Below are 26,250 nucleotides of genomic sequence, written 5' to 3'. Positions count from 1 at the left end.
CAGATGAAGAAGTAAATAAAATGTGATATATATATATATATAATGGAATATCATCAGTCTTTAAAATGAAGGAAATCTTGTCATACACTACATGGATGAACCTTGAGGTCATTATGCTAAGTGAAATAAGACAGTCGCAAAAAGACAAGTACTACATGATTCTATTTATATGGGGTATCTAGAGTTGTCCAATTCATAGAAAGAGAAAGCTAAATGGTGGTTATGAGGAACTAGAGAGAGGGGGAAAAGAGGAGTTGTTGTTTTAATGGGTATAGTTTCAGATTTGTAAGATGAAAAAGTTCTGGAAATCTGTTAAACCACGTGAATATACACAACACTACTGAACTGTACACTTAAAAATGGTTAAGAAGGGACTCCCCTGGTGGTCCAGTGGTTAAGACGCTGCACTTCCACTGGAGGGGGCGCGGGTTTGATCCCTGGTCGGGGGTGGGGGGGGGTGGAGACTAAGATCCTACATGCTACGCAGCATGGCAAAAAAAAAAAAAAAAAAGATTAAGGTAAATTTTATGTGTTTTTACCACAATAAAGCTTTTTTTTTTTAAAGGAAGAAGACAGCTAAGCTATAACTAAATTAGAAAGACAAAATACAAGAGACTAGGAATTAGAATTTCCAGATCTTTCTTTCACCATAAGAAGACAAAGTATAGTGTGGTAAATATAGAAAGAACAAAGGGGTAGAGGAGGGTGAGTCCTACTTCTCTCCCTTAATAGCATGAGATTCTAGGTCAGTCTTACTTTTCCCACTTCCAAATAAAACTAGCAATACTTGTATTATCTGCTTCACAGGGCTATTGAAAACTTCGGATGAGATAAAAGCATGTGAAAGTCTTAAAAACTATAAATTCACATAAATGAAGATACCACTGCAAACAATTAATTCCCTGGAAATTATTATCCAAACTTAAGGTGTTATACTTTAAAATTAATAACAAAAATAAAAATGAACTTTACAATGCATTTAGAATTTGTTTTGCAGAGGTTTTAAGAGGAGGAAGAAATAAATCTGTTGACTTTAACTTCAAAAAACTGGTAATCGGGCTTCCCTGGTGGCGCAGTGGTTGAGAATCTGCCTGCTAATGCAGGGGACACGGGTTCGAGCCCTGGTCTGGGAAGATCCCACATGCCACGGAGCAACTGGGCCCGTGAGCCACAATTACTGAGCCTGCGCGTCTGGAGCCTGTGCTCCGCAACAAGAGAGGCCGCGATGGTGAGAGGCCCGCGCACCGCGATGAAGAGTGGTCCCCACTTGCCACAACTAGAGAAAGCCCTCGCACAGAAACGAAGACCCAACACAGTCATAAATAAATAAATAAATAAATAAATAAAAGAACGTGAATTTCTTTAAAAAAAAAAAAAACTGGTAATCAACACAGCATTTATCTGAAGGCATTTATTTCTTGACTTTTCCATTTTAGATCTTTTTTGCTATTACAGAAGATACGGGTTTAGTTATTACACATGCACAGCTTTCCTCTCATGTGCTCCCAATACAGTTATATCAGGTTGGGCTTAAATCAATATTCAAGTTTACATTATTATGACCAGGTAAACATTTTTTTCAAGCTATCTTGTACACTACAATTACATTTGCTTGCTTCTCTTTCTTTAAATCTTTCCTCATTTTCATATGTTTCGTTGCCTTTGAAAAATGACCCCACATCCTTGAGGTCTCATAAAGGTCCTTCAAAAACAATTGTCACTCATACTTATCAATTCTATTTTCCCTTCCAGAGCCATCCTTTCTGAAACCATCTAATCTTCTGCAACAATTTAGACTGGCTTGTCCTGTCTAGGTTTGTCTCTTCATTTCGATCCAAGGAATTCCTTTCACTTGTCCCCTTGGTTGAATCTCATTTATAATAAAATCTTTTTCTTTGTTGACTTACTTAAGTAAGGCAACAAGCATTCTGGGAACAAAGAAGACAAACAGGGCTGATGATTTCACCATTCAATATATAAACTTTCATTCAACTTCCCATTTTCGCTAAAACCCTTCACCCCTGCCCCACCTCCCACCAGCTGTGCCAACTTCTCTGCTTTCGTCCTCTTCAAATAACGAACATCCAGTTTTCTGCTGGCTATGCTAGATGGAGAAGGAAAATCTAGGGTCTAAACTACTCTAGACTTTTAACAAATCTTAAAATTTTTTTAAAAAATTATTTATTTATTTTATTTATGGCTGTGTTGGGTCTTCGTTTCTGTGCGAGGGCTTTCTCTAGTTGTGGCAAGTGGGGACCACTCTTCATCGCGGTGCGCGGGCCTCTCATTATCGCGGCCTCTCTTGTTGTGGAGCACAGGCTCCAGACGCACAGGCTCAGTAGTTGTGGCTCACGGGCCTAGTTGCTCCACGGCATGTGGGATCTTCCCAGACCAGGGCTCGAACCCGTGTCCCCTGCATTGGCAGGCAGACTCCCAACCACTGCACCACCAGGGAGCCCACAAATCTTACAATTTTTAGTTGCATTCAGCACTCCCATCTTCAGAGGCCCTTGGAACCTGAAATTCCTGAGCCTTTCTGGGATTTTGTGGGAATATCCATCTTGTTTCTTATTAACTTCCCTCTCTGCAGGCACAGAGCTGAACGCAAAAAAATGAAAACCTAAGTTAATCAGTTAAAACTGGTCCATCTGCTTTCTTCCAAAACGCTGAATTCTCATCTGTTGATACCTCCTCTTCTGTTCTTTATCCTTTTGGGTTTATTCTATTTTATTTCTTTTTTACTTTATCTGATTTATATTTTTCACTTATTTTACTGAATTTAGGTATGCAAATTACTCTATGCTGAACCCCTTTTATTTAGTATTTTTAAAAATCTCTAACCAATATCATTTCCTAGTGTAATAATATTCATTCAACAGATATTTAATGAGCTAATTCTGTGTGTCAGACACTACTATTCTAAGCACTGGAAATTTAGCTGTGAACGAAACAAAGTCCCTGCTCTCAAGGAGCCGACATTCCAGTGGGGAGATAGAGACTTTTTTTATCTAACTACATTTCTAATATGTATGTGATACCAAGTGCTAAGAACAAAACAAAAGAGAGGATGAGGCAGTAAGAAAGCCAGTCATGCAGCTGTCTGGAGGAAGAAAATTACAGGCAGCAGAAGGAGCAAGTTCTGAGATAAGTAAGTGCCTTGTCTGGCACGTTCACAGAAAAACAGATCAGCAAAAAGGGCAGTATGGCTGGATTTGCTTAAATTTCCTCAATTTGACTTGAGTTCTTTCTAAGATTTGTCTTTACTAAGTATATCACAGTAAACTCCCTCATGTAAATGCCTATTTGTAAAAAGCAATTTCCTTTGGGTTATATTCTCAAAATTCAGTATGTAGCATAAACCTTAAAATTAAGCATAGCTTTGACCTATGTTTAAAAGAAAATATTCTAGAATTTTCTCAAGAAATAATGATCAATCTACACGCAAATTATTAGAAGTATTAGACTTACAAAGTTATTGGCTAAAAAAGAAATATGTAAGAATAAGTAACATTTCTATCATTGGAAATAATTTTTTAAAGGCCATATGAAAGAATTAATCATGAACAAGCATGTTCTACTGCAGTATTTTTCCTAAGAAAATAACCATTTGTTAGTACACTATGTAGTCCAGCCCATATCACTCCGATGAAAATACTGATTTCTCATATTGACCTAGCTGCCACAACCAACGGTGGGTCAGGCTTTATCCTCCTAGATCTCCATTAATGCCCTATTTCCTTCTTAAAATTCTTTATACCTCCAAGAAGTAAATCTATTATGTTACCAGTCTCCCAATCCCCTCACCTCTTCTATTTTTTATTATTTTTTGAAATTTCTATTTTATATTGGAGTATAGTTGATTTACAACGTGTATGTTAGTTTCAGATGTACAGCAAAGTGATTTAGTTATATATATACATACATCTATTCTTTTTCAGATTCTTTTCCCATATAGGTTATCACAAAGTATTGAGTAGTTTCCCTGTGGTGTACAGTAGGCCCTGTTGATTATCTATTTTACATATGTAGCGTGTATATGTTAACCCCAACCTTCTAATTTATCTCTTCCCCCTCACCTTTCCCCTTTGGTAACCGAAAGTTTGTTTTCTATGTCTGTGAGTCTATTTCTACTTTGTAAATAAGTTCATTTGTATCATTTTTTAGATTCCATATATAAGACATATCATATGATATTTGTTTTTCTCTGTCTGACTTAACTTCACTTAGTATGATAATCTCTAGGTCTAGGCATGTTGCTGCAAATGGCATTATTTCATTCTTTTTTATGGCTGAGTAATATTCCACTGATATGTACCACATCTTCTTTAACCATTCCTCTCTCCATGGACATTTAGGTTACTTCCATGTGTTGGCTATTGTAAATAGTGCCGCAATGAACACTGGGGTGCATGTATCTTTTCAAATTATGGTTTTCTCCAGATACATGCCCAGGAGTGCTTTTGCTGGATCATATGGCAGCTCTATTTGTAGTTTTTTAAGGCACCTCTATACTGCTCTCCATAGTGGCTGTACCAATTTACATTCCCACCAACAGTGTAGGACAGTTCCCTTTTCTCCACACCCTCTCCAGCATTTATTGTCTGTAGACTTTTTGATGATGGCCATTCTGACCAGTGTTGAGGTGATACCTCACTGTAGTTTTGATTTGCATTTCTCTAATAATTAGAAATGTTGAGCATCCTTTCACGTGCTTTTTGGCCACCTGTATGTCTTCTTTGGAGAAAAGATCTTCTGCCCACTTTTTGACTGGGTTGTTTGTTTTTCTAATATTGAGCTGCATGAGCTGTTTGTATATTTTGGAGATTAATACCTTGTTGGTCACATTGTTTGCAAATATTTTCTCCCATTCTGTGGGCTGTCTTTGCATTTTATTTACGGTTTCCTTTGCTGTGCAAAAGCTTTTAAGTTTAATTAGGTCCCAATTGTTTATTTTTGTTTTTATTTTCCTTATTTTAGGAGGTGGATCCAAAAAGATATTGCTGCAATTCATCCTGAAAAGTGTTGTTCTGCCTATGTTTTCCTCTAAGAGTTTTCCCTCACCTCTTGTATAATCTTCCCTCCCTTTTGCTCTCCAAGTATTTGTCCTGTACCCCTATTATAGCACTCCTATAAAAGTTGAAATACATAACCATCATGTGTCTTTTGCTCTCTAAGTATTTGTTCTGCACCTCTATTATAGCACTCTCATAACAGCTATATTATTTGTCCTCCTCCTTACCTTGGTCACAATGGATGAAGTATCTCTGCTGCTACAAAAGGTCAAACCCTGAACTCATGACTTGGATCACTTCTCCCACCCATCTTCTCAAGAATGTTGCTTCTTGGGCTTCCCCGGTGGCGCAGTGGTTGAGAATCCGCTTGCCAATGCAGGGGACACGGGTTTGATCCCTGGTCCGGGAAGATCCCACAAGCTCGTGTGCCACAACTACTGAGCCTGTGCTCTAGAGCCCGTGAGCCACAACTACTGAGCCCACGTGCCGCAACTACTGAAGCCCGCACGCCTAGAGCCCGTGCTCCACAATGAGAGAAGCCACTGCAATGAGAAAGCCCGTGCACCGCAACGAAGAGTAGCCCCTGCTCGCCACAACTAGAGAAAGCCCACGCGCAGCAACGAAAACCCAACACAGCCAAAAATAAATTGTATAATAAACAAAAAGCATCACAGGCCTTACCCTCCACCCAGAGTCCTAGTTTATTACTTTCATAATCAATTGGAGAGTTGTATAATAAAGTGCTTGGGCTTTAGAGCCTGATAGAACTGAATTAAAGATCTGGCCCAGTTTCTCATTAGGGAACTTTGAGCAAGTTACTTAACCTCTCTAAACCTCATCCACAAATAATCACACATACCTTGCTATAAAGATTAACTATCCTCTTCTTTTATACTGCTACTGTTACAATATAAATAATTATTCTCTCCCCTCTTGAATAATGTTTTTCAAACATTATTCAGAATGCTTCAAACCAGCTTATTTTTTTTTTAAAGGAAAAATACAGAGTAGAAAAAATACATCAGAGTGCAATGCACACGTTAAGGGCATACTGTTGAAATACACACAGAATTCAACTATTGGATTATTGGATTGAAATGTTACATGTACATCCTATTATGGGTTGCAGTCAAAAAATTTGAAAAACATTGCTACACTATTGCTACAGATAAATTAATATTATTAGAATATTAAATTCAGTGATAACAGGGCCCTTGGTTTTGTTCACTACTATGTCCCTAGAACCTAAAATAGTGTCTAGTATAAAACAGCACAATAAATATTTGTTGAAAGACTTGAATGCTGTATCTGGTCCCAATTTAACTTTTCTAACGTATTAATCCTACAGTATTCCTTACTGTCATTTACAGAGGCCAACACATTCTCTTGCCTGAGCCTGGGCTCATGCTATTCTCTCAGAATAACAAAAGTTTCCTCCTTTTCTCAAGTCACCAAGCCAGTCGATGCCCTTTTACTACTCTGTACTTTCATATATAAAACCATATGAGAGACATAAAGTCCACAAGTATAAAAGAAAACATGATATATTAAAAGTGAATACGCAGTACATGAAAAAATACAGTTCTACATCAAGTTCATACAGTTCAAGTTTTAGTTCAGTTATGACATACATCTAACAATTCAGCATGCCATCTTAAAATTTAAAAGCTCTTTTGGAGGATGACTTAAATAACCCATACTCAATTAAAAATGAGAAGTCTGATCTATTACCTTCTTTTCTATCTCTCTATAGGCATTTATGCTGACAGAGGTACTCAAAATCATACCACTGATTATTCTTTTCATAAAGAGGGCAACACATAAAAATCTGAAGTCATCACTAAGGACTGAAAGTCAGGAGTTTGAGTACTGCAAATCAACTAGCTCTGCAATCCAGAAGTCACTCTGTGCCTCATCCACACATAAGCCAATTTGAAGACTCAAAGTGTTTAGAAGAAAAGAGGCTACCATAACCACTGGTTTTGGAAATTGTTTTCAGAGGCTGAGCAGAATGTTCACAGATTGACCTTTTTAAAGTTTCCACGTATTAAGCACTTACTATGTTCCAGAAACTGGACTTTATTTACATAAATGTTTCTATCATCTTTGGTCTTTGGAAAAAAAAAAACACCATTTGGCTGGAACTACTTTCTTCCCCCTTTGTCTACTTTTCAAAAAAAAAATTAAAATCCTATGTTTTATGCAGAATTATTTGTTAGCATACCACAGAAGTTTCTGTCCTTTCTCTCTCTTCTTTTTTTTAGGTTATTACAAAATATTGAATGCAGTTCCCTGTGCTATACAGTAGGACCTTGTTTATCTATTTTATACATAGTAATTTGTATCTACTAATCTTTCTCTTGAAAAAAAGCCACACACACACTTTTTATCTTTCCCGTATTCAACTACAAGTAAGCAAGTAAAAACACTACCAAATATTCTGACACTAAAAAAATTCTGCTTTTCAATTCTCACTTCAAATATCTCTCACCACCTACTAATTAGCCATCTTTGGTAACCCCTAATTATTCCAGAGTTCACAATCTTAAAAACTTGTCTTCTTTAGTACAACTCCTTTCTTCACTTTATCCCTACCAGAGGCTGAAGAGTGGAAAATTCCAACTTTTGCAATTTTAGAATGAGGTTATAAAGGGGGGGGGGTGGGGAGGAACACCTGACAGTAGTTGCTTGTTTTTTTCAATCCACTTAAGCTCTCCAAGCCAAAAACACTTAAGTTCCAACATGAGTTTCATATTTCCCTGTATGAAACTTGCTTTCTTAGGTTTCAACCTTTGCAACTGTAAAAAGAAAAGTGTTACGTATTTCTGAACAAGGATCAGGTGCCAAATAACCTGATGTCCTCAAAGAAAAGGCAACATGAATATTAAACTAAAATTTTAGTAGGCATAAATATAGTACATAATATGGTACTTAATAACACATTAAGAGCAGTACTACTAATTAACTTATTAAAGATGTGATTTTTGGAACGAGAAAAATACCAGTGTTGGTCTCTGGCTACAGAAGGTAAACATTATTCTTTAATGTTTGGTTTTTCTGCTTCTACCCTATCCTGCCAAAAGCTTTAGCTGATCTTTGGGGTGCTGTGACTCAGGGTCCCAGAGTGTGGCTTTGGTTAGAACGCGAAACGCGCCCTACAAGGCGCCTAAAAGTTTAACACAATTTGTATTATATTCTCCCAATCCTCTGGGTCCCTTCCACTTCCAGTCGTCCCAGCCACAGTGATTCCGAACTCTCGGGAAAGCATGGGCTTCAGACTTACCCCCAAACCTCTTCCTAAATCAAAGTGGAGGCCCACATTTCCCCTCCCGTCCTGAAGTACCGGCAGAGAAACGTGTGGTCTAAGAAAAGAAACCTCGCACCGCTCCACCCAACAGGTGGGAAGGAGAAGGGATGGACAGCTGGGCCCCGAGGCCAAGGCAGGCCTCAAACAGGGCGGGAGAGGGAGGCCGCAGCCTCAGCGCGGCCTGAAACAAGGCAGGCCCCTTGCTGCCCCGCGTACCACCCCCTCCGGCCAATTCCAAGGCGCCCGCCCCAGCTGACCTGACGATGGATGCCACTCAATGCCATAAGCCGCAATCTGGGCCAACCGAGCCGAAGAGGGCACTTCCACCGTCTCTGTCCCCACAGACACCACAGCAGACGCCACCAGCGCCACAGCCGCCTAGTCGAGAGTGCGGCGCGCATGCGTCGGTGTCCCCGGAGGCGAGGAAGTCACGTGGTTGCGCAGCGCGCAGGCCTCGCCCTCCGCGGGATCGGCGGAGGCCGGTCCTGCCCGGCCACGCCTTGCCCAGCCCAGCCCCACCTCGTCCAGCCCCGACCCATTCCCCGCCCCGCCGCCACGGAGGGCGGGGCCGCTGCTCCAATCCAGTTTTTCCTCCTCTGCGGGGACTTGCAGAGCAGAAAGAGTGTTCAGCGCCTTCCACACCCCTGATTTTTAACACAGACAGCGCCCCGCCCAGTCAAAGAAGAATACTGTTACTATTTTTGGGCAAACAACTGCCTAGGCTTCACGCCTCTACCTAAAAATGGTCAGAAATTCAGCCTTAAACTCCTAAATCTCACGATGGTTTGGACTCTGGGTCCACCCAGGTTTCCTGAAGGTGAAACAATAGTGGAGTTAGGGGCTTGAGGAACTGATTATTAAAGGGATATGTAAAATTATTCCCTGGACAAATGAAGGCTGCATTATTTTGACAATCTTAGCAGTACTCTTCAGCTGTACTCCCATCCTCAGTTTAAAAAAAAAAACTTTTTTTTTTTTTCAAATCTGGCCTCTCTCCTGTTTATATTTCGAGGTTCCTGAATTCACCAACCATTTACCAAGGCAATCGCTTGTTCAAGATTCAATAGTATCACAACTGGGCTGCAATTTCCTCCTCTGGAATCTGTCTGCTTCCAGAAATATTTCTCTGCAAGATGATGTTTTCTATTACCCTGTTAATCATAAATCCCCTCAACAGCCCCTTTGCTTCCAAATATCAAAACCAGTCTTATCTTTCACTTACATCAAACTTCATCTAGTTGCAGCTTTCCCTTTCCATTGCCTCTTCTACTCTTCAAGCTAACGTTTTTGAATTCTCTGACAGTGCAGCCATGCTTTTTACTGGTGTAACCAGTGATATGTATGTTCACTATGGGAAGGAGCAGTTAAGGGTCTCTGATATATTGGGAAGGCATGCAGACATTGCCACAAACACTGTCATTCAGTGGCTCTGAGTGCCACAGCTTTCACTCCTCTCCTGGTTCTTTTCAAACTTTCCTAAAGTAGTTTCAAATTATTCATCAGTAAATAAGATTATCTTTGAGATTCTCATCTCCTCTAAGAGCCATTTTCTAAAACTCTACCTGCTTCTTCAGCTTTATTCACTGCAGATTCATTGTTTCCCTTTATCTGGTTTTCTACATCTTAACCTTTCAAACCAGTGCTATTGCTTTCACGGTCCTGCTTAAAAACCTTCACTGGTTTCCCCCAATGCTTTTAAGAAAAACCTAAACATTTTAGCATTGAAAATATAGTCCTTTGTAATAACACCAGCCCTCTTACTGGTTTCTGCCTTCCCATAAATTTACAAAACCCACTGTTCCCTTTTAAGTGTCTATGTCCCTTTTATGTGTCTCGACCTTTCAGTGTGTTTTCCTGTCTACAGTGCTTCCTAAATAGTGCAGTTTACAGGGTGGCAAGTTCTAGAATATAGTATTTAAAGTCAGATGATTCAGAAACAGAACAAAAAGTTGGGACAGATGGGAAAAGGTGTTGTTTATTAATGTAATGGATTTCTTCCATTTGCCTCTCCAAATCAACTGTCCACCCTTCTCTATCTTGACCTTTGCTCCCTGGTTTCTGGTTGGGTCTGGCCAACACGGTCCACGGAAGAACAGAAGGGAGGAATGAGGTCAGAGTATTTATTCCCCTAGCTCCTTCCATGCGGTCTCCGTATCACTTTCTTCTTCCAGATTCCAGGTTTCCCTAAACTATTGTAAATAGTCCCTTATTAACCACTTCTCAAATTACCCTGATGTTGATAAGCCATGTATTTCCTTCTGGGACTGTGACTGATAAAAGAGCAAAAAATTTCTTACACCCAGTGTTAGTCACAGCTTCTTTCTGGGCTATTCAGTAAAGATTCCTGTTTATTCTGTTCAAAATGTAGCATGCAATGAAAAAGCTCATAAAACACCACATGGCTCATTTAATTTACAGAACATATTTTCTCTAGGGAATGCTATTTGTTCATTTACATCATAAATAAATCCATCATTGAATAGTGGTGGCTTTTGTATTAGTTCAAAACATTTAGACTCCTGTATTTAATGTTCTTTCTTACTGGTTAAAGCAAATAAAATTGTGGCTCTAGGAGATTTAAATCCAAACACAATATGGATATTGTCCCTCTCTACTATTACATGATCTGTGAGATTTAGTTCAAATGGTATCGCCTCAGTTCAGTCTTCCTGAGAGTTATTTGGATCCTACAATGCTCCAATTTCTGAATAATTTATTTTTTATTTTATTATTTATTTTGGCTGCGCTGGGTCTTCTTTGCGCCATGCGGGATCGTTTAGTTGCGGTATGCGGGCTTCTTAGTTGCAGCATGCATGTGGGATCTAGTTCCCTGACCAAGGATTGAACCCAGGCCCCCTGCATTGGGAGCCCAGAGTCTTACCCACTGGACCACCAGGGTAGTCCCCTGAATAATTTATTAAATTGTTAATCTGTGTAATGGTTTCCCAGCTGTAGAAATGTCAAAATGAAAGAAAGAGGGAGATTTGCATTTTAATTTCCCCCACCCCAGCCCCAATTTCCCTATTCCAAGCCTTTTTGTTCTCTTGTCACAGGGCTATGAAACTGTATCTGTAATTGGTCATGACTTCCTATAGCAGGTCCTAGGGGATAAAAATCCAAATCCTTACGTTTACCATTTTGTTCTTGTTCTTACCTCTGCTTTTATCTGGAACCTCTCTGTCCTGCTCACTGTGACACATGGAAGCTTGACTTCTTTCATCTTCTTAGTTCCTGATCTTTGCAGGTACTTAGAATGTGCTTTTCCTTTCTTTTCTCATTGTCGAATAACTCAATCTTCAGAACTTATTTGAAATGTTGCTTCCTTAAAGATATCTTCTCTGATCCCACAAGCCTGGGTTACGATACTGTTATTTTGCCCATTAAAAATCATGATACCTACATTTTCATTATGGATTGTATCTTTTACTAGACATGGAGAGTTGGACATAGTATGTTGCAAAATTGAAGTAAGGCTGTGTGTTATGTTATAAGTTAAGGACTAGGAAATTTCTACATTCTTCACAAATAATGCTGCAAAAAGAATAATGTGAATGCAAGAAGAGGATAGGGGTTATTCTTTCAGGGTGATTGAATTTTCAGGCTTTAATAGCTAAATCAACTGGGGTACCATGAACAGCTTGTGAAAGAGATTGCTGATATTTGCAGATATATATTGTGTGTGTATTGCTGTTTAGCTACTGTTTATGTATTCCATGTATATTCATACATACTACTCTTTTTTTTTTCTTTATTTTTGGCTGTGTTGGATCTTCGTTGCTGCACGTGGGCTCTCTCTAGTTGCAGCAAGCGGGGGCTATTCTTCGTTGCTGCACACGGGCTCTCTCTAGTTGCAGTAAGCAGGGGCTACTCTTCGTTGCAGTGAATGGGCTTCTCATTGCGGTGGCTTCTCTTGTTGCAGAGCACGGGCTCTAGGCGTGTGGGCTTCAGTAGTTGTGGCACGTGGTCTTAGTAGTTGTGGCTCTCGGGCTCTAGAGCACAGGCTCAGTAGTTGTGGCACATGGGCTTAGTTGCTCCGCAGCATGTGGGATCTTCCCGGACCAGGGCTCGAACCCGTGTCCCCTGCATTGGCTGGCAGATTCTTAACCACCAGGGAAGCCCCATACTACTCTTTTAAGTATATTCATATTGCTGTGTTAGGTATATATTTTGCTTTTTAAAGTTTTTTTTTTTCCTTCAGGTATCAGGTAATAATGTGCCCAACTCCAGGAGTTGAATCATAATCAATACAAACCAATTGTGGTAATCCCATTCCAATGAATGATTTTGCCAATGAATGATTGAGGGATAGAAGGGGTGACCCAGTTCTTGTCAACGAGACGTAAAGAGAAATTGGCTGTTTCTATGGGTGAAGGAGAGAGAAACTAGTTCTAGACATTATTTGAGCCCTGAATCAAGCCAGCTTTGAAGCCAGAGACATTGACTTCTGTTATAAGCATCAATAAAAAAAATTTTCCTTTTTGCTCATGCCAGTTGGGTTTTTTTTTCCTTTTCTCTTTCTTCTCTTCCCTTCCCTCCTTCCTCCTTCCTTTCTTTTTATCCTCTTGGCCATAGATTTAATAAATGTAGAGCTGTAATTTAAATTCAGAACTCTGCCGGGAATCCCCTGGCGGTCCAGTGGTTAGCACTCTGTGCTTTCACTGCCGATGGCCCAGTTCGATCCCTAGTCGAGGAACTAAGATCCCACAGGCCTGGCGGTGCTGCCATAAATCAATCAATCAGTAAATCAATCAATCAATAAATTCAGAACTGCCTTTAGAGTCTGTTCTCTCACAGGGGTCTGAAAGCATTACATTCCTCTTTTCTCCACCACCTGCTTCTCCTCCAGTGTTCTCCATTTCAGTTAATGGCATCAGCATTCAACAGTCTCTAGTGTGAGAAACTTCTTTAACTTTGACTCCTTTATGTTCCAAATCTAAGTATGTCATCAATTTAGTCAGTCCTGCCATCAGAATACCTTTCAGATCTATTCTTTCAATTCTCACTCCTTCTGTTATACTATTCTTTAGACCTTTACTATCTAGAATCTGGCTCTGAGCCCTGGATAGTAAGTAGATCACTATACTCTCCTATTGAAACTTGCTAGAACCTCACAATCTTTTTCAACACATTGAACAGGCAGACCTTATCTATCCATTAGGCTGGGACATCCTATGAAATCCATTTGCCACAGGAGGCCTTTGGATCGGTGTTTCCATCCAACTATCCCTCTTCTACTAGTTAACTTTTAAAATACACCACCTCCACCCTTGAAAACATTGCTCCAGAATAAATTTCAAACGTATATAACATTTTACTCAAGTACTATTTATTCAGCACCCAGTATAGGCCAAGGCACCCAGTATATTCATAGAGGTGAACAAATTCAAGACTGGTCATACCACACCATTGTCTTCATCTTACGTAACAATTGTCTCACACATTCCATGCTCCAGTATTTAAAAAGAAAAAGAAAAAAAGACTATTTGCTAAACCTACAATTCACTTTGAAATCTGTGTTTATCCCATTGTTGCCCAGAGAAGAGTTTAAGTATGAATTTAGGTACTCTTTTACAGAACACATTATGAGACTTGAATTCATTAATGTTGATATAGTACTTAAATGATTTTGCCTTCGCTTGATGTATTTAACCTCCTAACCAGCAATGAAATAAGTAGGGTTAGCTTATCTTGGCTCTAAAGATTTCTGTAGGGTTTCTGCCCATCTCTCCTCAACTTCATTTGCTGCTGGGAATAAGTTACCTTTGTACAGAATTTGAGGTTTACAAATGCTTTCTTATACATAATCCCATGTTAATTTTGTACCTCACACCAACTGCAGGATATATATGTAAGGTTTAACAAGTAATAGTAAACCTGGGTTCCAAATCCATGCTTTCTGAATCGAAGTCTTAACGCTCTTTACCTTCACAATTTCTTGCTTCCCTTTCTTCTCATCTCTCTTCTAGTCGTATCACTGTCTACCTCCCTTAGCACTTTGATATTCACTACTGTCTCTTCTTTGCCATGTTTTCTTCTCTTCACGTTACCCTTATTTTCAGATTCTCTTCAGATTACCATATTGTAATTTAAACTTTATTACACAGGCAATACATGTTGCTCATTTCTGAAAAAATAGAAATTGTAGAATAGTACCCTGAAAATATTAAAATAACTTCTTTACCCACAGATTACCACCATTAACAGGTCAGTGTATATAATTCCAGTTCTGTTTTCTCTGTGTGTATATATTTAATAAATAGAGACACTGTGTTTTGTAGTCAGGCTTTTTCCCTTTAACACATTGTGAACATGGCCCTGTGATTAAAATGATTAACATTTTTAGTAAATATATGCTATCAATTCCATTGGGTAAATATGCCATTTAAATTTTTTGTTGTTTATTTTTTAGTTGCAGTGCTGGTGGGGTTAGACTTTTATCACTATCACTGCTTGTAAAAAAAAACCAAATTCCTTTATTTCAACTTATTCAAGCCTTCAGCTTTTCTTTAGTTCTTTCCATCAGTGATCAGTCTCCAATTCTTTTTGATTTCTGGGTTGGTAACAGTTCTTGGCAACAGAATGCTAGACTTCTGAGTGCTCAATATCAAGAAGTTACTAATATAGAGAAAAAACTTTTAGGCATGGGACTCTTACATTATGGCTATTTTCTTTATAATAAAAACACACAGATTGTGTGAAGTAAAGTTTCCACATTATTAGCAGCGATATATTTACTGTACTTTTTTCAATGCAAAATTCAAACTATATCTACTGAAAAGAAGGGATGATTAAGCTTTATATAACATAGTGCTCTTCTTTGGCCTTTGACATTTATGTATTTCAATATATCCAGCAATCAATCAATGCAAATTTACTAGGCACATTTGCAATGAAACAAGGGCAGTGGTAAAAATTAATAAAATTTAGAATCTGTAACTATTGTTTCAATAATGAATATCACAAAGGTTGAAGCAAAATTTAATAATGATTTCAGCGTTACAACTGAAGTCAAAAGAATCTAAGCCAGGTGTTGGCAAACTATGCCAGAGGCCTGAGCCAAGAATTTTTTTACATTTTTAAAGGGCTGTAAAAAAAACAAAAACAAAAACAAAGAATATGCCAGAATCTGTGGCTTACAAAGCCAAAAATATTTATTTTCTGGTCCTTTACAGAAAATGTTTGCCAACTTTGGACCTAAATTATAGGAACATAATAAAATACATTTAGAAGAAAAGGAATTTTAAAAGTATGTATTTAATTATAAAACAGTGTATTTAAACAGAAAAAGTAGCCACATCTTTACTCTCCTTTCAGATTAGCTTCAAACTTTTTTTTTTGCTTTTTTCCTCAGAAACTGCAGATAATACAAAGAATCACAATTTAAAAAGTAGCCAAATATCAATACATTAGAAAACTAGTCAGTGACACAGAAGTGAAAAAGAATGAAGGTAGTTCACAATTGTAATAAAGTGATCTTAGAGTAAACTACAACATAGAATCACAGAATTTTAGAGCAAAATGGAACCTTAAAAATCATCTAGTCCAGTCCTCACATTTTAGAGATGAGAAAATTGAGGCCTAAATCTGGCAAGTGACTTGCCCAAGGTCACAGAGTGAATTTTCTGTAAAGCTAGAACTATAACCCAGGTCTATTGTTAGGTCAATAGAGATAGGTCAATATTGTATCAAGTATAACAAGTGAAAATGATAGGTCAATATCATAATACATATTTTCCCCATTTTAACAAATACGGAGTTGGAAAAATAGGACACCTCTCACACATCTACAGAAATAAATCCTTTTATTTTATAACATTCCTTTTCTTTTTTAAGATGCATACAGTACTTGTTGCCCAAGAATTCTGAGAAAAGCTATAGAAGACCTGGCACTATATTTGAGAATTACACAACTGGGCAGCAAAATAACACCTTTATAAATGTCAGGACATATAGAAATAAAATTTAGCGTTTGCACACAAAAATAGGGAAATTACATTCAACACGTTTTCTTAAACGTGCATTTAAAATGTTTAAATGTTTTCTAAAACTTTGGTCGTCATGCTTTATTATAACTTGTTAAATTTCACAATTATATAGATGATTAAACCCAAATGGTAAGCAAATATATCACATTAACACAGCAGCAAAAGCAAGCTAATACTGCACAATCATATTAGCAGACTGATTTCAGAAATACATGTTTTTCACAAATAGCACACAAAACTTAGCTTGTGATAACATAGTTCAGTGACTCTTCTTCCACTTCATAAAATAAGGCTGAGTAATGAGACATAGCAAAACATGATTACATAATAAAAAGTATATTTTTAATTAAAAGTCTAATTGTACATATAGGGCAACAAATTTCAGTTTCTATAAAATAGTGCAAATGAGCAGGACTTTTCTCAAAAATATTAAAATTGGATTCATTCCACATGCCTCAGATTTCATGAATATTAGATTATATTATTTTAGATTTTTGTGTGATGGGTGCAAGTGATAGGGTTGATATAGGACAGATGTGTACTCATAAGCTGCAAATAAAAATAGCTATTGACTTAATTTACGGGATGAGAAGTGCAGGCACTGAAAATCTAACTTTAAAAAACTTCCATTTGTCATCATGTAAACAGTTTTGTTCATCATATTTCATCAAAAAATCGTAATTCATTTCAAATTGGCATATCAAGCAATTCTTCTAAACTCTTTTTTATATGTGATGGTTGAGATGCAGCCTGATTTAACAGATTCTGACCCATCTGTGTAAAAAGTGCTTTTGATAATTTAGCTGTGGCTGTGCGTATATTTCCTCCAGCTCCAGGCAGCGAGCCACTATTTGTCATGTTCCCTAAGAGATGCCATAAAACAACCAACACTTTCTGTTCTGTGGCATGGGGCTTCCTTTGATAAAGTTCCGTAACAATATCTGAAACACAAAAATATGGTAAACAGTGAGGTTTAAAAAAAAAACAAATTCGAGTTCTGAGAATTAAAAAGCATAGAAAATAAACTAAGCTTCTTCCCTATGCCATTTGCCCTGAAATGTTTGGTATCTTAAAAAAAAGTAAAGTCAGAAACTTTGCTCCCAAAGACTGGGATCTTCAGTATTAGAAATCTATATATGACAGGCAAAAATAGTAAAGACAGAAACCAAACCAAAAATTCATCTCAGTTTTCCAAATGTAGTTAAATCAAGACATATACAGTTTTAACTCATGGACCTTTCATTAAATACATAATTTGAAATAGTATTTTCCATCTGTACCAATATTTGATTTTAATGTCTTTTTATTTATCCCGTTTACTTCTACTAACAAGAAGACTAAACACTTACTGGGGAAAAGAGGAATAAAATTCTTTTGAAGAAAATTTTTGGGTAAAAGTCTTAAAAGGTCCCCTTTTGGATCATTATACAATTTATTTCTACTTCTTGGATAATGATATTGAGTTTGGTAGCTATCCTAAAATTGAATTGAAATGTCCATCAGTTTATCCTTAGTCAATAAATTATTTCTTTAGAAATAACAATTTAAACATATTTACCAGCAAGCTTTTCGGTCATATCCTGTTTTGCCTTTCCATTTAAAAACTGGGCTTTTGTGCAAAATGGCTGTAGAAGTAAGTAATTATCTAAACAAAAAGAATAACACAGAGACACATGTTTAAAGAGTTACAAGATCTTATTTATTTTCCATTACATAGCATTGAAAGGAAAAAAAATCCATGCAAGTGAATTCAAATGTGTTAGAAAGATTTAATCTACATAGTTAAACACTTTTTAAAATTCTCTATAAAACCTTAACAGAGTAATATTCTTACAGCAAATGAGAAATAAAAATACCTCACAGAATATTAAAGGAGCTGTCATATGGTATAAAAAAGAGAAAGAACTGCCTATCTCCTAGGCATCTTATTCCAAATGATAGTACATAGGTTTATCAAAAAAAAAAAAAAAAAAGAATTGAAATTTTGGGGATAGTTTTTACCTTCACTGATTTTTTTCAAATCTCTAATTTCATAGTTTCACAGGAAGTTGCAAAGACAGTACAGAGAGGTCTTGTGTACTTTCACCCAAATGTTACATCTTACATGATTATAGTACACATCAAAACAAGGAATCTGACATTGGTACAATATGTGTATATAATTCTAAGTCATTTTATCACATGTATAGATTTGTGAAACTATCAGTACAATTAAGATACAGAACTATTCTATGGGAACTATTCTATGGGAATGGGATTAGTGTCTTTATAAAAGAGGCCCCAAAGAGCTCCCTTGCCCCTTCCACCATGTGAGGACACAGCCAGAAGATGGCTATTTATAAACCAGGAAGAGGGCCCTCACTCAACACCAAATCTGCTGGTGCCTTGATCTTGGACTTCCCAGTCTCCAGAACTGTGAGAAATAAGTGTTTGTTGTTTTTAAGCCACCCAGGCTGTGGTAGTTTGTTTTAACTACACGAACAGACTAATACACTTGTGTAATGATTATGGTCTTAATTTGTATTTGCATTTCCCTAATGACTGGGGATGTTAAACATCTTTTCATGTGTTTACTTGCCATCCATATAAGTGTTTCTTCACATCTTTTGCCCATCTTCTAATTAGATTTTTTTTTAATGTTGAGTTTTAAGACTTCTTTATTTTTTATTTATTTATTTATTATTAATTAATTAATTAATTAATTTGTTTGTTTGTTTGTTTGTTTGCCGGGCCGTACCTCACGGCTTGCAGGATCTTAGTTCCCCGACCAGGGATCGAACCCAGGCCCCCTTACAGTGGATGCACGGAGTCCTAATCACTGGACCGCCAGGGAATTCCCAAGAGTTTTTATATATTCTAGATATGCGTATTTATCAGATATGTGGTTTGCAAATATTTCCTCCAAATCTGCAGTTTGTCTGGGAGGATAATTGGGATGATGACACAGAGGATGACTTGTCCAATTAGTTACAAGCTAAACTACAGAAATATGGTTCTAAGATGGAGACCTCATAGCATCCAGAACAAGTATGAAGCAACCTAAACTTGAACTGCTTACTAACTTCTAGGACAGAGAGCCCAGGATGGGACACTTAAAAAATATGTTTATTTCATTATCTGCTTGGATTTATTTTTGTTTCTGTAACACAAAAATAAATATTTTCATGTAAAAAAAATAAGGTCTTTTGCAAAGTAAATGTTTTACATTTTGATGAAGTCCAAGTTATGGACTTTTTTTGGATCATACTTTTTTTCTTTTTTTTCACCAAGCATAGGTCCTAAGGATTTTCTCATGTGTTCTGAAAGTTTTACAGTTAAATTTTACAGTTAAACCTGTGATCCATTTTGAGTTAATTTTGTATCAGATATGAAGTTGAGGTAGAAAATAAGAATTGAAAAAGTCAAAAAGAAGGGAAGAGAAAGTCAATTTAATGGGATGGTATTTAATCACTAAAAATAATTAAAACTGTTACTGAGAAAATAAAAAAATTCTGTCACAACATTAATTGACAAAAATTTAACAGCTAGGTTTTCAGCATTATAGAAAATGTGTAGAATCAGAAAATACGAAAGTAAAGCCAAAATAATTTGAATGCCAAAGTAAGATTTCTTACCTACATGCTGACTCAGTGCCTGAACAACATTTGTGGCAGCAGCATAGATGCCTGGATTCTTGGAATTCAGATTGTTATCTACTATTGCTGGGATGAGCATATTGATTATAGGAGATAAGTTGTCTCTAAGCAAAGGAATCATTTTGTGCATTGTTTCTAGAGCCACCAGGTTTACTTTACTATTGGAATCATGAAGTCGAGATTTAAAAGCATCAAAGATCTGGAAGTAAATTGGTAAATTATTTAAAGTGAAATAATGTTGATATCTATTATATTTAAATTCCTTATGACATTTCATAGTATTCATCTTACTAAAGGAGAAATGTACTATTTAAAAACACACACACATCTTACTTAACTTGAACTTAGATAATAGCAACTTTATAAAAATTTTGATGCTAAATCTAAGTGTCCAATCTTCTTATAGCAAAAAGAGAAGGCTTCAAACATCACCTAAAAAGACATCCTACTAAATTAAGGTTGAGAAATTTGGTTCAGTACACAGATAACTGATTTACTATAAATGTGATAAAAATGCTGTTTTCTGAAATGTGCAGGTTTAGCTAACTTTAAGAACTTAAGAAAACTTTCTATTCTTATCTCTATTGGTAACAGAAGTAGACATGTCCATTTTACTACAGAGATTTAACCTAGTTTCAATTTAGGTTTCTTACGAGAATTTTAGATGCAATTTCAGAGTTAAGTTTTTATTATTACCTCTTAACCTGAGTACTTAAACAATTGTTCCTTGCTCTTCTAATTCTTAGCTTTCATAACTTCAAGATATAATAAAGTGAATGCTAAGCAATTCTTTACCTATATTAGGTGAGGGAAGAGCTATTCTGTGAAACCAAGACTATTAACTAATAATTCCTGATACATATAGATATAGATATATGAAAATTACTCAACAGATATCAGAAAATGTAACTTTCTGATTCCCATGACATGGTAACATGGTACTTTTCTTCTGAAAATTAAGAGACACCACCACTAGAATAGAGTTGTTATAGTATGTTTGCCAAATTTAATGAACCTAATACAAATTTAAAATGGAATTTAATGAATAAATTACTAATGGGATTAACTGAACTAAACTCTGATGAAGCATAAGTAATCTATACTCTGGTACCACTAACATTTATTAATTTACTACTGTCTCCCTTTCTATTGCTTCTTGTCTTCCTATACAAATTATAAAATATAAATATATATTTATAAATACATATTAACATAATATATAAAAATTAGCATATGCAGATTTCTAACCTACATATGAAAACTTTTATTATCTATTTCTTAGTAATATCAAGTCTCTTAAATGCCCTGGTTTTAAAAATACTTATTGATTCACTGAATTTTTTTTTTTTTTTTGGGTCATACCTCATGGCTTGCAGGGATCTCAGTTCCCCGACCAGGGATTGAACTCAGGCCATGGCAGTGAAAGCCCGGAATAATGACCATGAGGCCAACAAGGAACTCCCTCACTCAACATATATTTACTGAATGCCAGGTTCTAAGAGCTCTGAGAATACAGAACTTTCAAGGAGTTATCATCTAGTGGGACGAGTCAAACAAATAAACTGCTATTTTCTTACCTTTTTCCTCAATTACTTTCAATTGTTCTAGAATGCTTTTAACATAGCAAAACCTAAGCAGTGCCTTCTTCTCACTAAGTTTAACACTTTAAAGTAATATATATATAAAATATTAAGAAATAGGGCAACTTTTTATGCTAATGAACTTTATTAACCACAGATTGAAAATGAAAATTAATTTTAACAGTCCTTACCTTCACAATGTTTCCAACAACAAGTTCTTGATTGTTTTCAGTATCTGATAAAAGCTGCTTAATCCCATTAATACGATCACGAAAGTCTTTTGCATTTAATAAACCTGTTATGACTTTAATGTACTCAGCACTTTCTAAGGAATTGCGGGGAACTGATTTTCTGGTGATTTCACGAATTTCAGTTACCTCTCTAAAGTGAAAGAAAGGTAAAACACAAACACAATGAATAATTCTCACCATGTATTCATTTTTGAAAAATTCAAAAAATGACTTAACCCATAGCCACGATACCTGTGTTGGGGGTCCCTAATATCTCCCCTGGGTTTGGTGATTTGCTAGGAGAACTCAGGATTCAGCATGTAGCTTTACTCATGGTTAAGATTTATTACAGCAGAAGGATATAAAGCAAAATCAGCGAAGGGAATAGGTACATGGGGTAAAAGTCTGAAGGAAACTAGATGGAAACTTCCAAGAGTCCTTTCCCCATGAAGTCACACAGTATAAACTTAATTCTTCCAGCAACAAACTGTGATAACACATATGAAATGTTGTCTACCAAAGAAGCTTATTAGAGGCTCTGTGCCCAGGATTTTTATGGGTAGTTGGTCATGGGTGGTCCTCTGCCTTGGACATACCAAAATTCCAGACTCCCAGAAGGAAAGCAGGTCTTCAGCTTTAACCATACTGTTTGCCTAAATCATACAGGCACAGTAAATTACTCTTATCAAGTTAAAGAATGGGAGGGAAATCTTCCTGAAATTCTAGTTTCCAGATGCTAGTCAAAGGCTAACCTTACAAGCTGGCCTTTCCAAGGATACCAGTCTCAGGCCCGATATGTCAATCCTTTTCTGAAAAATAGCCACGTGAACATGCCTGGGAACATTAGAATCTCAAGACCAGCGGGATTTACTATTTCAATGACTTAGTATTAGTAGCATAATGTTTTCCACTGCTATAAAGGAGTGACTCGGAACTCCCCTGGTGGTCCAGTAGTAAAGAATCCGCCTTCCAATGCAGGGGTCACGGGTTTGATCACTGATAGGGGAACTAAGATCCCACATGCCGCAGGGCAACTAAGCCCGCTCGCCACAACTATTGAGCTTGCGCGCCTCAACGTCAGAGCCCGTGTGCTGCAAACTACAGAGCCCATGCGCTCTGCAGCCCTCATGCCACAACTAGACAGAAGCCCACATGCCACAACTAGAGAGAAGCCCGAGCACCGCAACGAAGAGACCACGCACTGTAACAAAAGATCCCACATCCCTCAACGAAGATCCCATGTGCTGCAACTAAGATCCAATGCAGCTAAAAAATAAGGAAAATAAATAAATATTAAAAAACAAAAATAAAAGTAAAAACATGTGTTGGCCTCTGAATCTTGGCTCTGGTACCTAACAGATCTGTGACTTTGCACATGTAAATTATGAGAAAAAATAAAAAAGGAGTGACAATGTGACAGATGATGATCCCTTTGAAATTAGAGTCATACAAATTGACAGGGCAAGGCACACCTTTAAAAGAATGACAACCACCAAGGACACGACATAAACTGGTTAGAGTCAAGGTCTTAAAGACAATGGTAACAATTTCCAGTTACCACCATTTGTTGGACTAGCAGTATTAAAATCGGCATTAAAGTCATCTTTTTTTTTTTTTTTTTTTTTTTTGCTGTGCCACGTGTCTTAAGGGATCTTAGTTTCCCAACCAGGGACTGAACCCATGCCCTCAGAAGTAAAAGTGCCGAGTCCTAACCACTGGACTGCCAGAGAATTCCCTAAAGTCATCTTAAGAGCAATGATTAATGAATGGCTCAGAATCATCCTGAAAGTGGACTCAGGATGATGATTTTTTTTTTTTTGGCCGCACCCTGCGGCATGGGGGATCTTCCCTGACCAGGGAAGGAAACTTCACCCCTTGCAGTGGAAGCACGTAGTCTTAACCACTGGACCACCAGGGAAATCCCAGGATGATGATTTAAAATGTAGAACCTAGATGTATTTATCCATTATTTTTAATTTGTTTACATAAATTAATCTGAGGTTAATCTGTGAGGTAATTAATTCTATACAATGAGAAAAACAGAATTAAATTTATATTTAAACTAAGAACTATATGATATATAAAAGTCAAATAACAGAAGAACACATCAAGAAGCCACTGAACTATTGAAACCTATCTTTAAAGATAGTTTTTTGTTGTTGTTGAAAACAGGATAGATTTGATAGTGAAATAACACTTAATATACTTTAGGGGGAAAAGATGGAATAACAGTCAAAAGGAGAAACTCACTAGGTATATTAACATTAATAAAATTTATAAAAAAGAGAAGACATTAAAAACGATCATAAATCATAGATGGAAAAATTCTCAAAAATATATTAGCAAACCGAATATAACAATACATTAAAAGAATTATAGACAATGACCCAAATAGGATTCATTCCAGGGATGCAAGGATGGTTCCACATCCACCAGTCAATCAATGTAATATATCACATTAACAACATGAAGGATAAAAATCATATAATCACCTCAATAGATGCAGAAAAAGCATCTGGAAAATTCAACTTCCATTCACGATTAAAACTCTCCACAATTTGGGTATAGAGGGCACATAACTCAAGATAATAAAGGCCATATATGACAAGCCCACAACATCATACAACAGTGAAGGGTTGAAAGCTTTTCCTTTAATATCAGGAACAAAACAGGGATGCCTACTCTTTCCATTCTTATTCAACATAGTATTGGAAGTCCAAGCCAGAACAATTAATCAAGAAAAAGAAATAAAAGGCATCCAAATTGGAAAGAAAGAAGTAAAATTATCTCTATTTCCAGATGTTATAATATTTTATATAAAAAAACTCTAAAGATGTCACCAAAAAATGTTAGAACTAATGAAAAATTCAGTAAGGTTGCAGGATACAAAATTCACATACAAAAATCAGTTGCATTTCTATATACTAACAACCAACTATCTGAAAAAGAAATTAAGAAAACCATCTCATTTATAAATGCATCAAAAAGGATAAAATACCTAGAAATAAATTTAACCAAGGAGGTGAAAGAGCTCCACACTCAAAATGAAAGAAATTGAAGAAGACACAAATAAATGGAAGACATTCCATGTTCATGGATTGGAAGAATTAAGATTATTAAAATGACCATACTACTCAAAGGCAATTTACAGATTCAATGCAATCCCTATCGAAATACCAATGGTATTTTTCACAAAATTAGAACAAATAATTCTAAAATTTGAATGGAACCACTAAAGCCCGATTAGCTAAAGCAATCTTGGGAAAGAACAAAACTGGAGGCATCATGCTTCCTGATTTCAAACTATATTGCAAAGCTGTAGTAATCAAAACAGTACGGTACTAGTATTAAGACAGACCCATAGATTAATGGAACAAAGTAGAGCCTAGAAATAAACACACAATTAATTTATGATATATGGTCAATTAATTTATGATAAAGGAACCAAGAATATACAATGGGAAAGGATAGTCTTTTAAATGGTGCTGCGAAAACCAAACAGCCACATGCAAAACAGTGCAACTGGACCCCTACTTTACACCATACACAAAAATCAACGCAAATGGGTTAAAGACTTGAATGTAAGACCTAAAACCATAAAACTCCTAGTAGAAAACATAGAGGATAAGCTCCTTGACATCGGTCTTGACAATGATTTTTTGGATTTTACAACAAAAGTAAGGCAACAAAAGTAAAAACAAACAAGTGGGACTACATCAAACTAAAGGGCTTCTGCGCAGTGAAAGAAACCATCAACAAAATTAAAATGCAACTTACAGAACGGGAGAAAATATTTGCAAATCATGTATGTGATAAGGGGCTAATATCCAAAGTATAAGAGGCACTCATACAATTCAATGGCAAAAAAACAAACAACCTGATTAAAAAATAGGCAGAGGAACTGAGTAGACATTTTTCCAAAGAAGACACAAATGGCCAACAGGTACATGAAAAGGTGCTCAACATCATTGATCATCAGGGAAATGCAATCAAAACCACAGTGAGATATTATCTCACACCTGCTGGAATGGCTACTATCAAAAAGACAAGAAATAACAAGTATTGGTGAGGATGTGGAGAAAAGGGAACCCTGTGCACTCTTGGTGGGAATGTAAATTGGTGCAGCCACTATGGAAAATAGTATGAAGGTTCCTCAAAAAAATTAAAAGTAGAACTACCATGAAAAACTCCAAGTGCGGGAAAGGGAGTGAGGCAGCCACTCACTGTTTTGGAAGATGACAACTGGGTGAGGAGGCCTCTAACTATGCCTCACCAGGGTCTTTAAAAAAAAAAAAAACAAAAAACTACCATATAATTCAGGAACTCTGTTTCTGATTAATATATCCTAAGGAAATGAAACCACTATCTCTAAAATACATCTGCACTCTCATGTTCACTGCAGCATTATTTACCATAGCCAAGACATGGAAACAACCTAAGTGTCCACTGACAGATGAATGAATAAAGAAAATGTGGTATATACATATACATTCAGCCCTAG

At 36.7% G+C, this 26,250-nt stretch overlaps 2 protein-coding genes across 2 annotated transcripts in view; both read right to left on the bottom strand.

The window, feature by feature from the left end:
* PRPF39 (pre-mRNA processing factor 39) overlaps window positions 1-8,735 on the bottom strand; it is a 38,977-nt gene extending 30,242 nt beyond the window's left edge. Inside the window, exon 1 of the mRNA XM_057542895.1 lies at window positions 8,577-8,735. The gene's annotated coding sequence lies outside the window, so the exon portion shown is untranslated. The remainder of the gene's footprint in view (window positions 1-8,576) is intronic.
* A 7,369-nt stretch (window positions 8,736-16,104) lies between these two features.
* The window catches only part of TOGARAM1 (TOG array regulator of axonemal microtubules 1), a 79,424-nt gene continuing 69,278 nt past the window's right edge, over window positions 16,105-26,250 (bottom strand). Inside the window, exons 18-21 of the mRNA XM_057542379.1 lie at window positions 21,711-21,900; window positions 19,919-20,138; window positions 17,863-17,949; window positions 16,105-17,245 (exon numbers count right to left, since the gene is read on the bottom strand). Coding sequence (XP_057398362.1) covers window positions 16,992-17,245; window positions 17,863-17,949; window positions 19,919-20,138; window positions 21,711-21,900 — 751 coding nt within the window. The 3' untranslated portion in view covers window positions 16,105-16,991. The remainder of the gene's footprint in view (window positions 17,246-17,862; window positions 17,950-19,918; window positions 20,139-21,710; window positions 21,901-26,250) is intronic.

Source organism: Balaenoptera acutorostrata, chromosome 3 (assembly GCF_949987535.1).
Source record: "Balaenoptera acutorostrata chromosome 3, mBalAcu1.1, whole genome shotgun sequence".
NCBI classification, from domain to species: Eukaryota; Metazoa; Chordata; class Mammalia; order Artiodactyla; family Balaenopteridae; genus Balaenoptera; species Balaenoptera acutorostrata.
The sequence above is the reverse complement of the archived record's forward strand: the minus strand, read 5'-3'. Positions and strand labels throughout refer to the sequence as shown.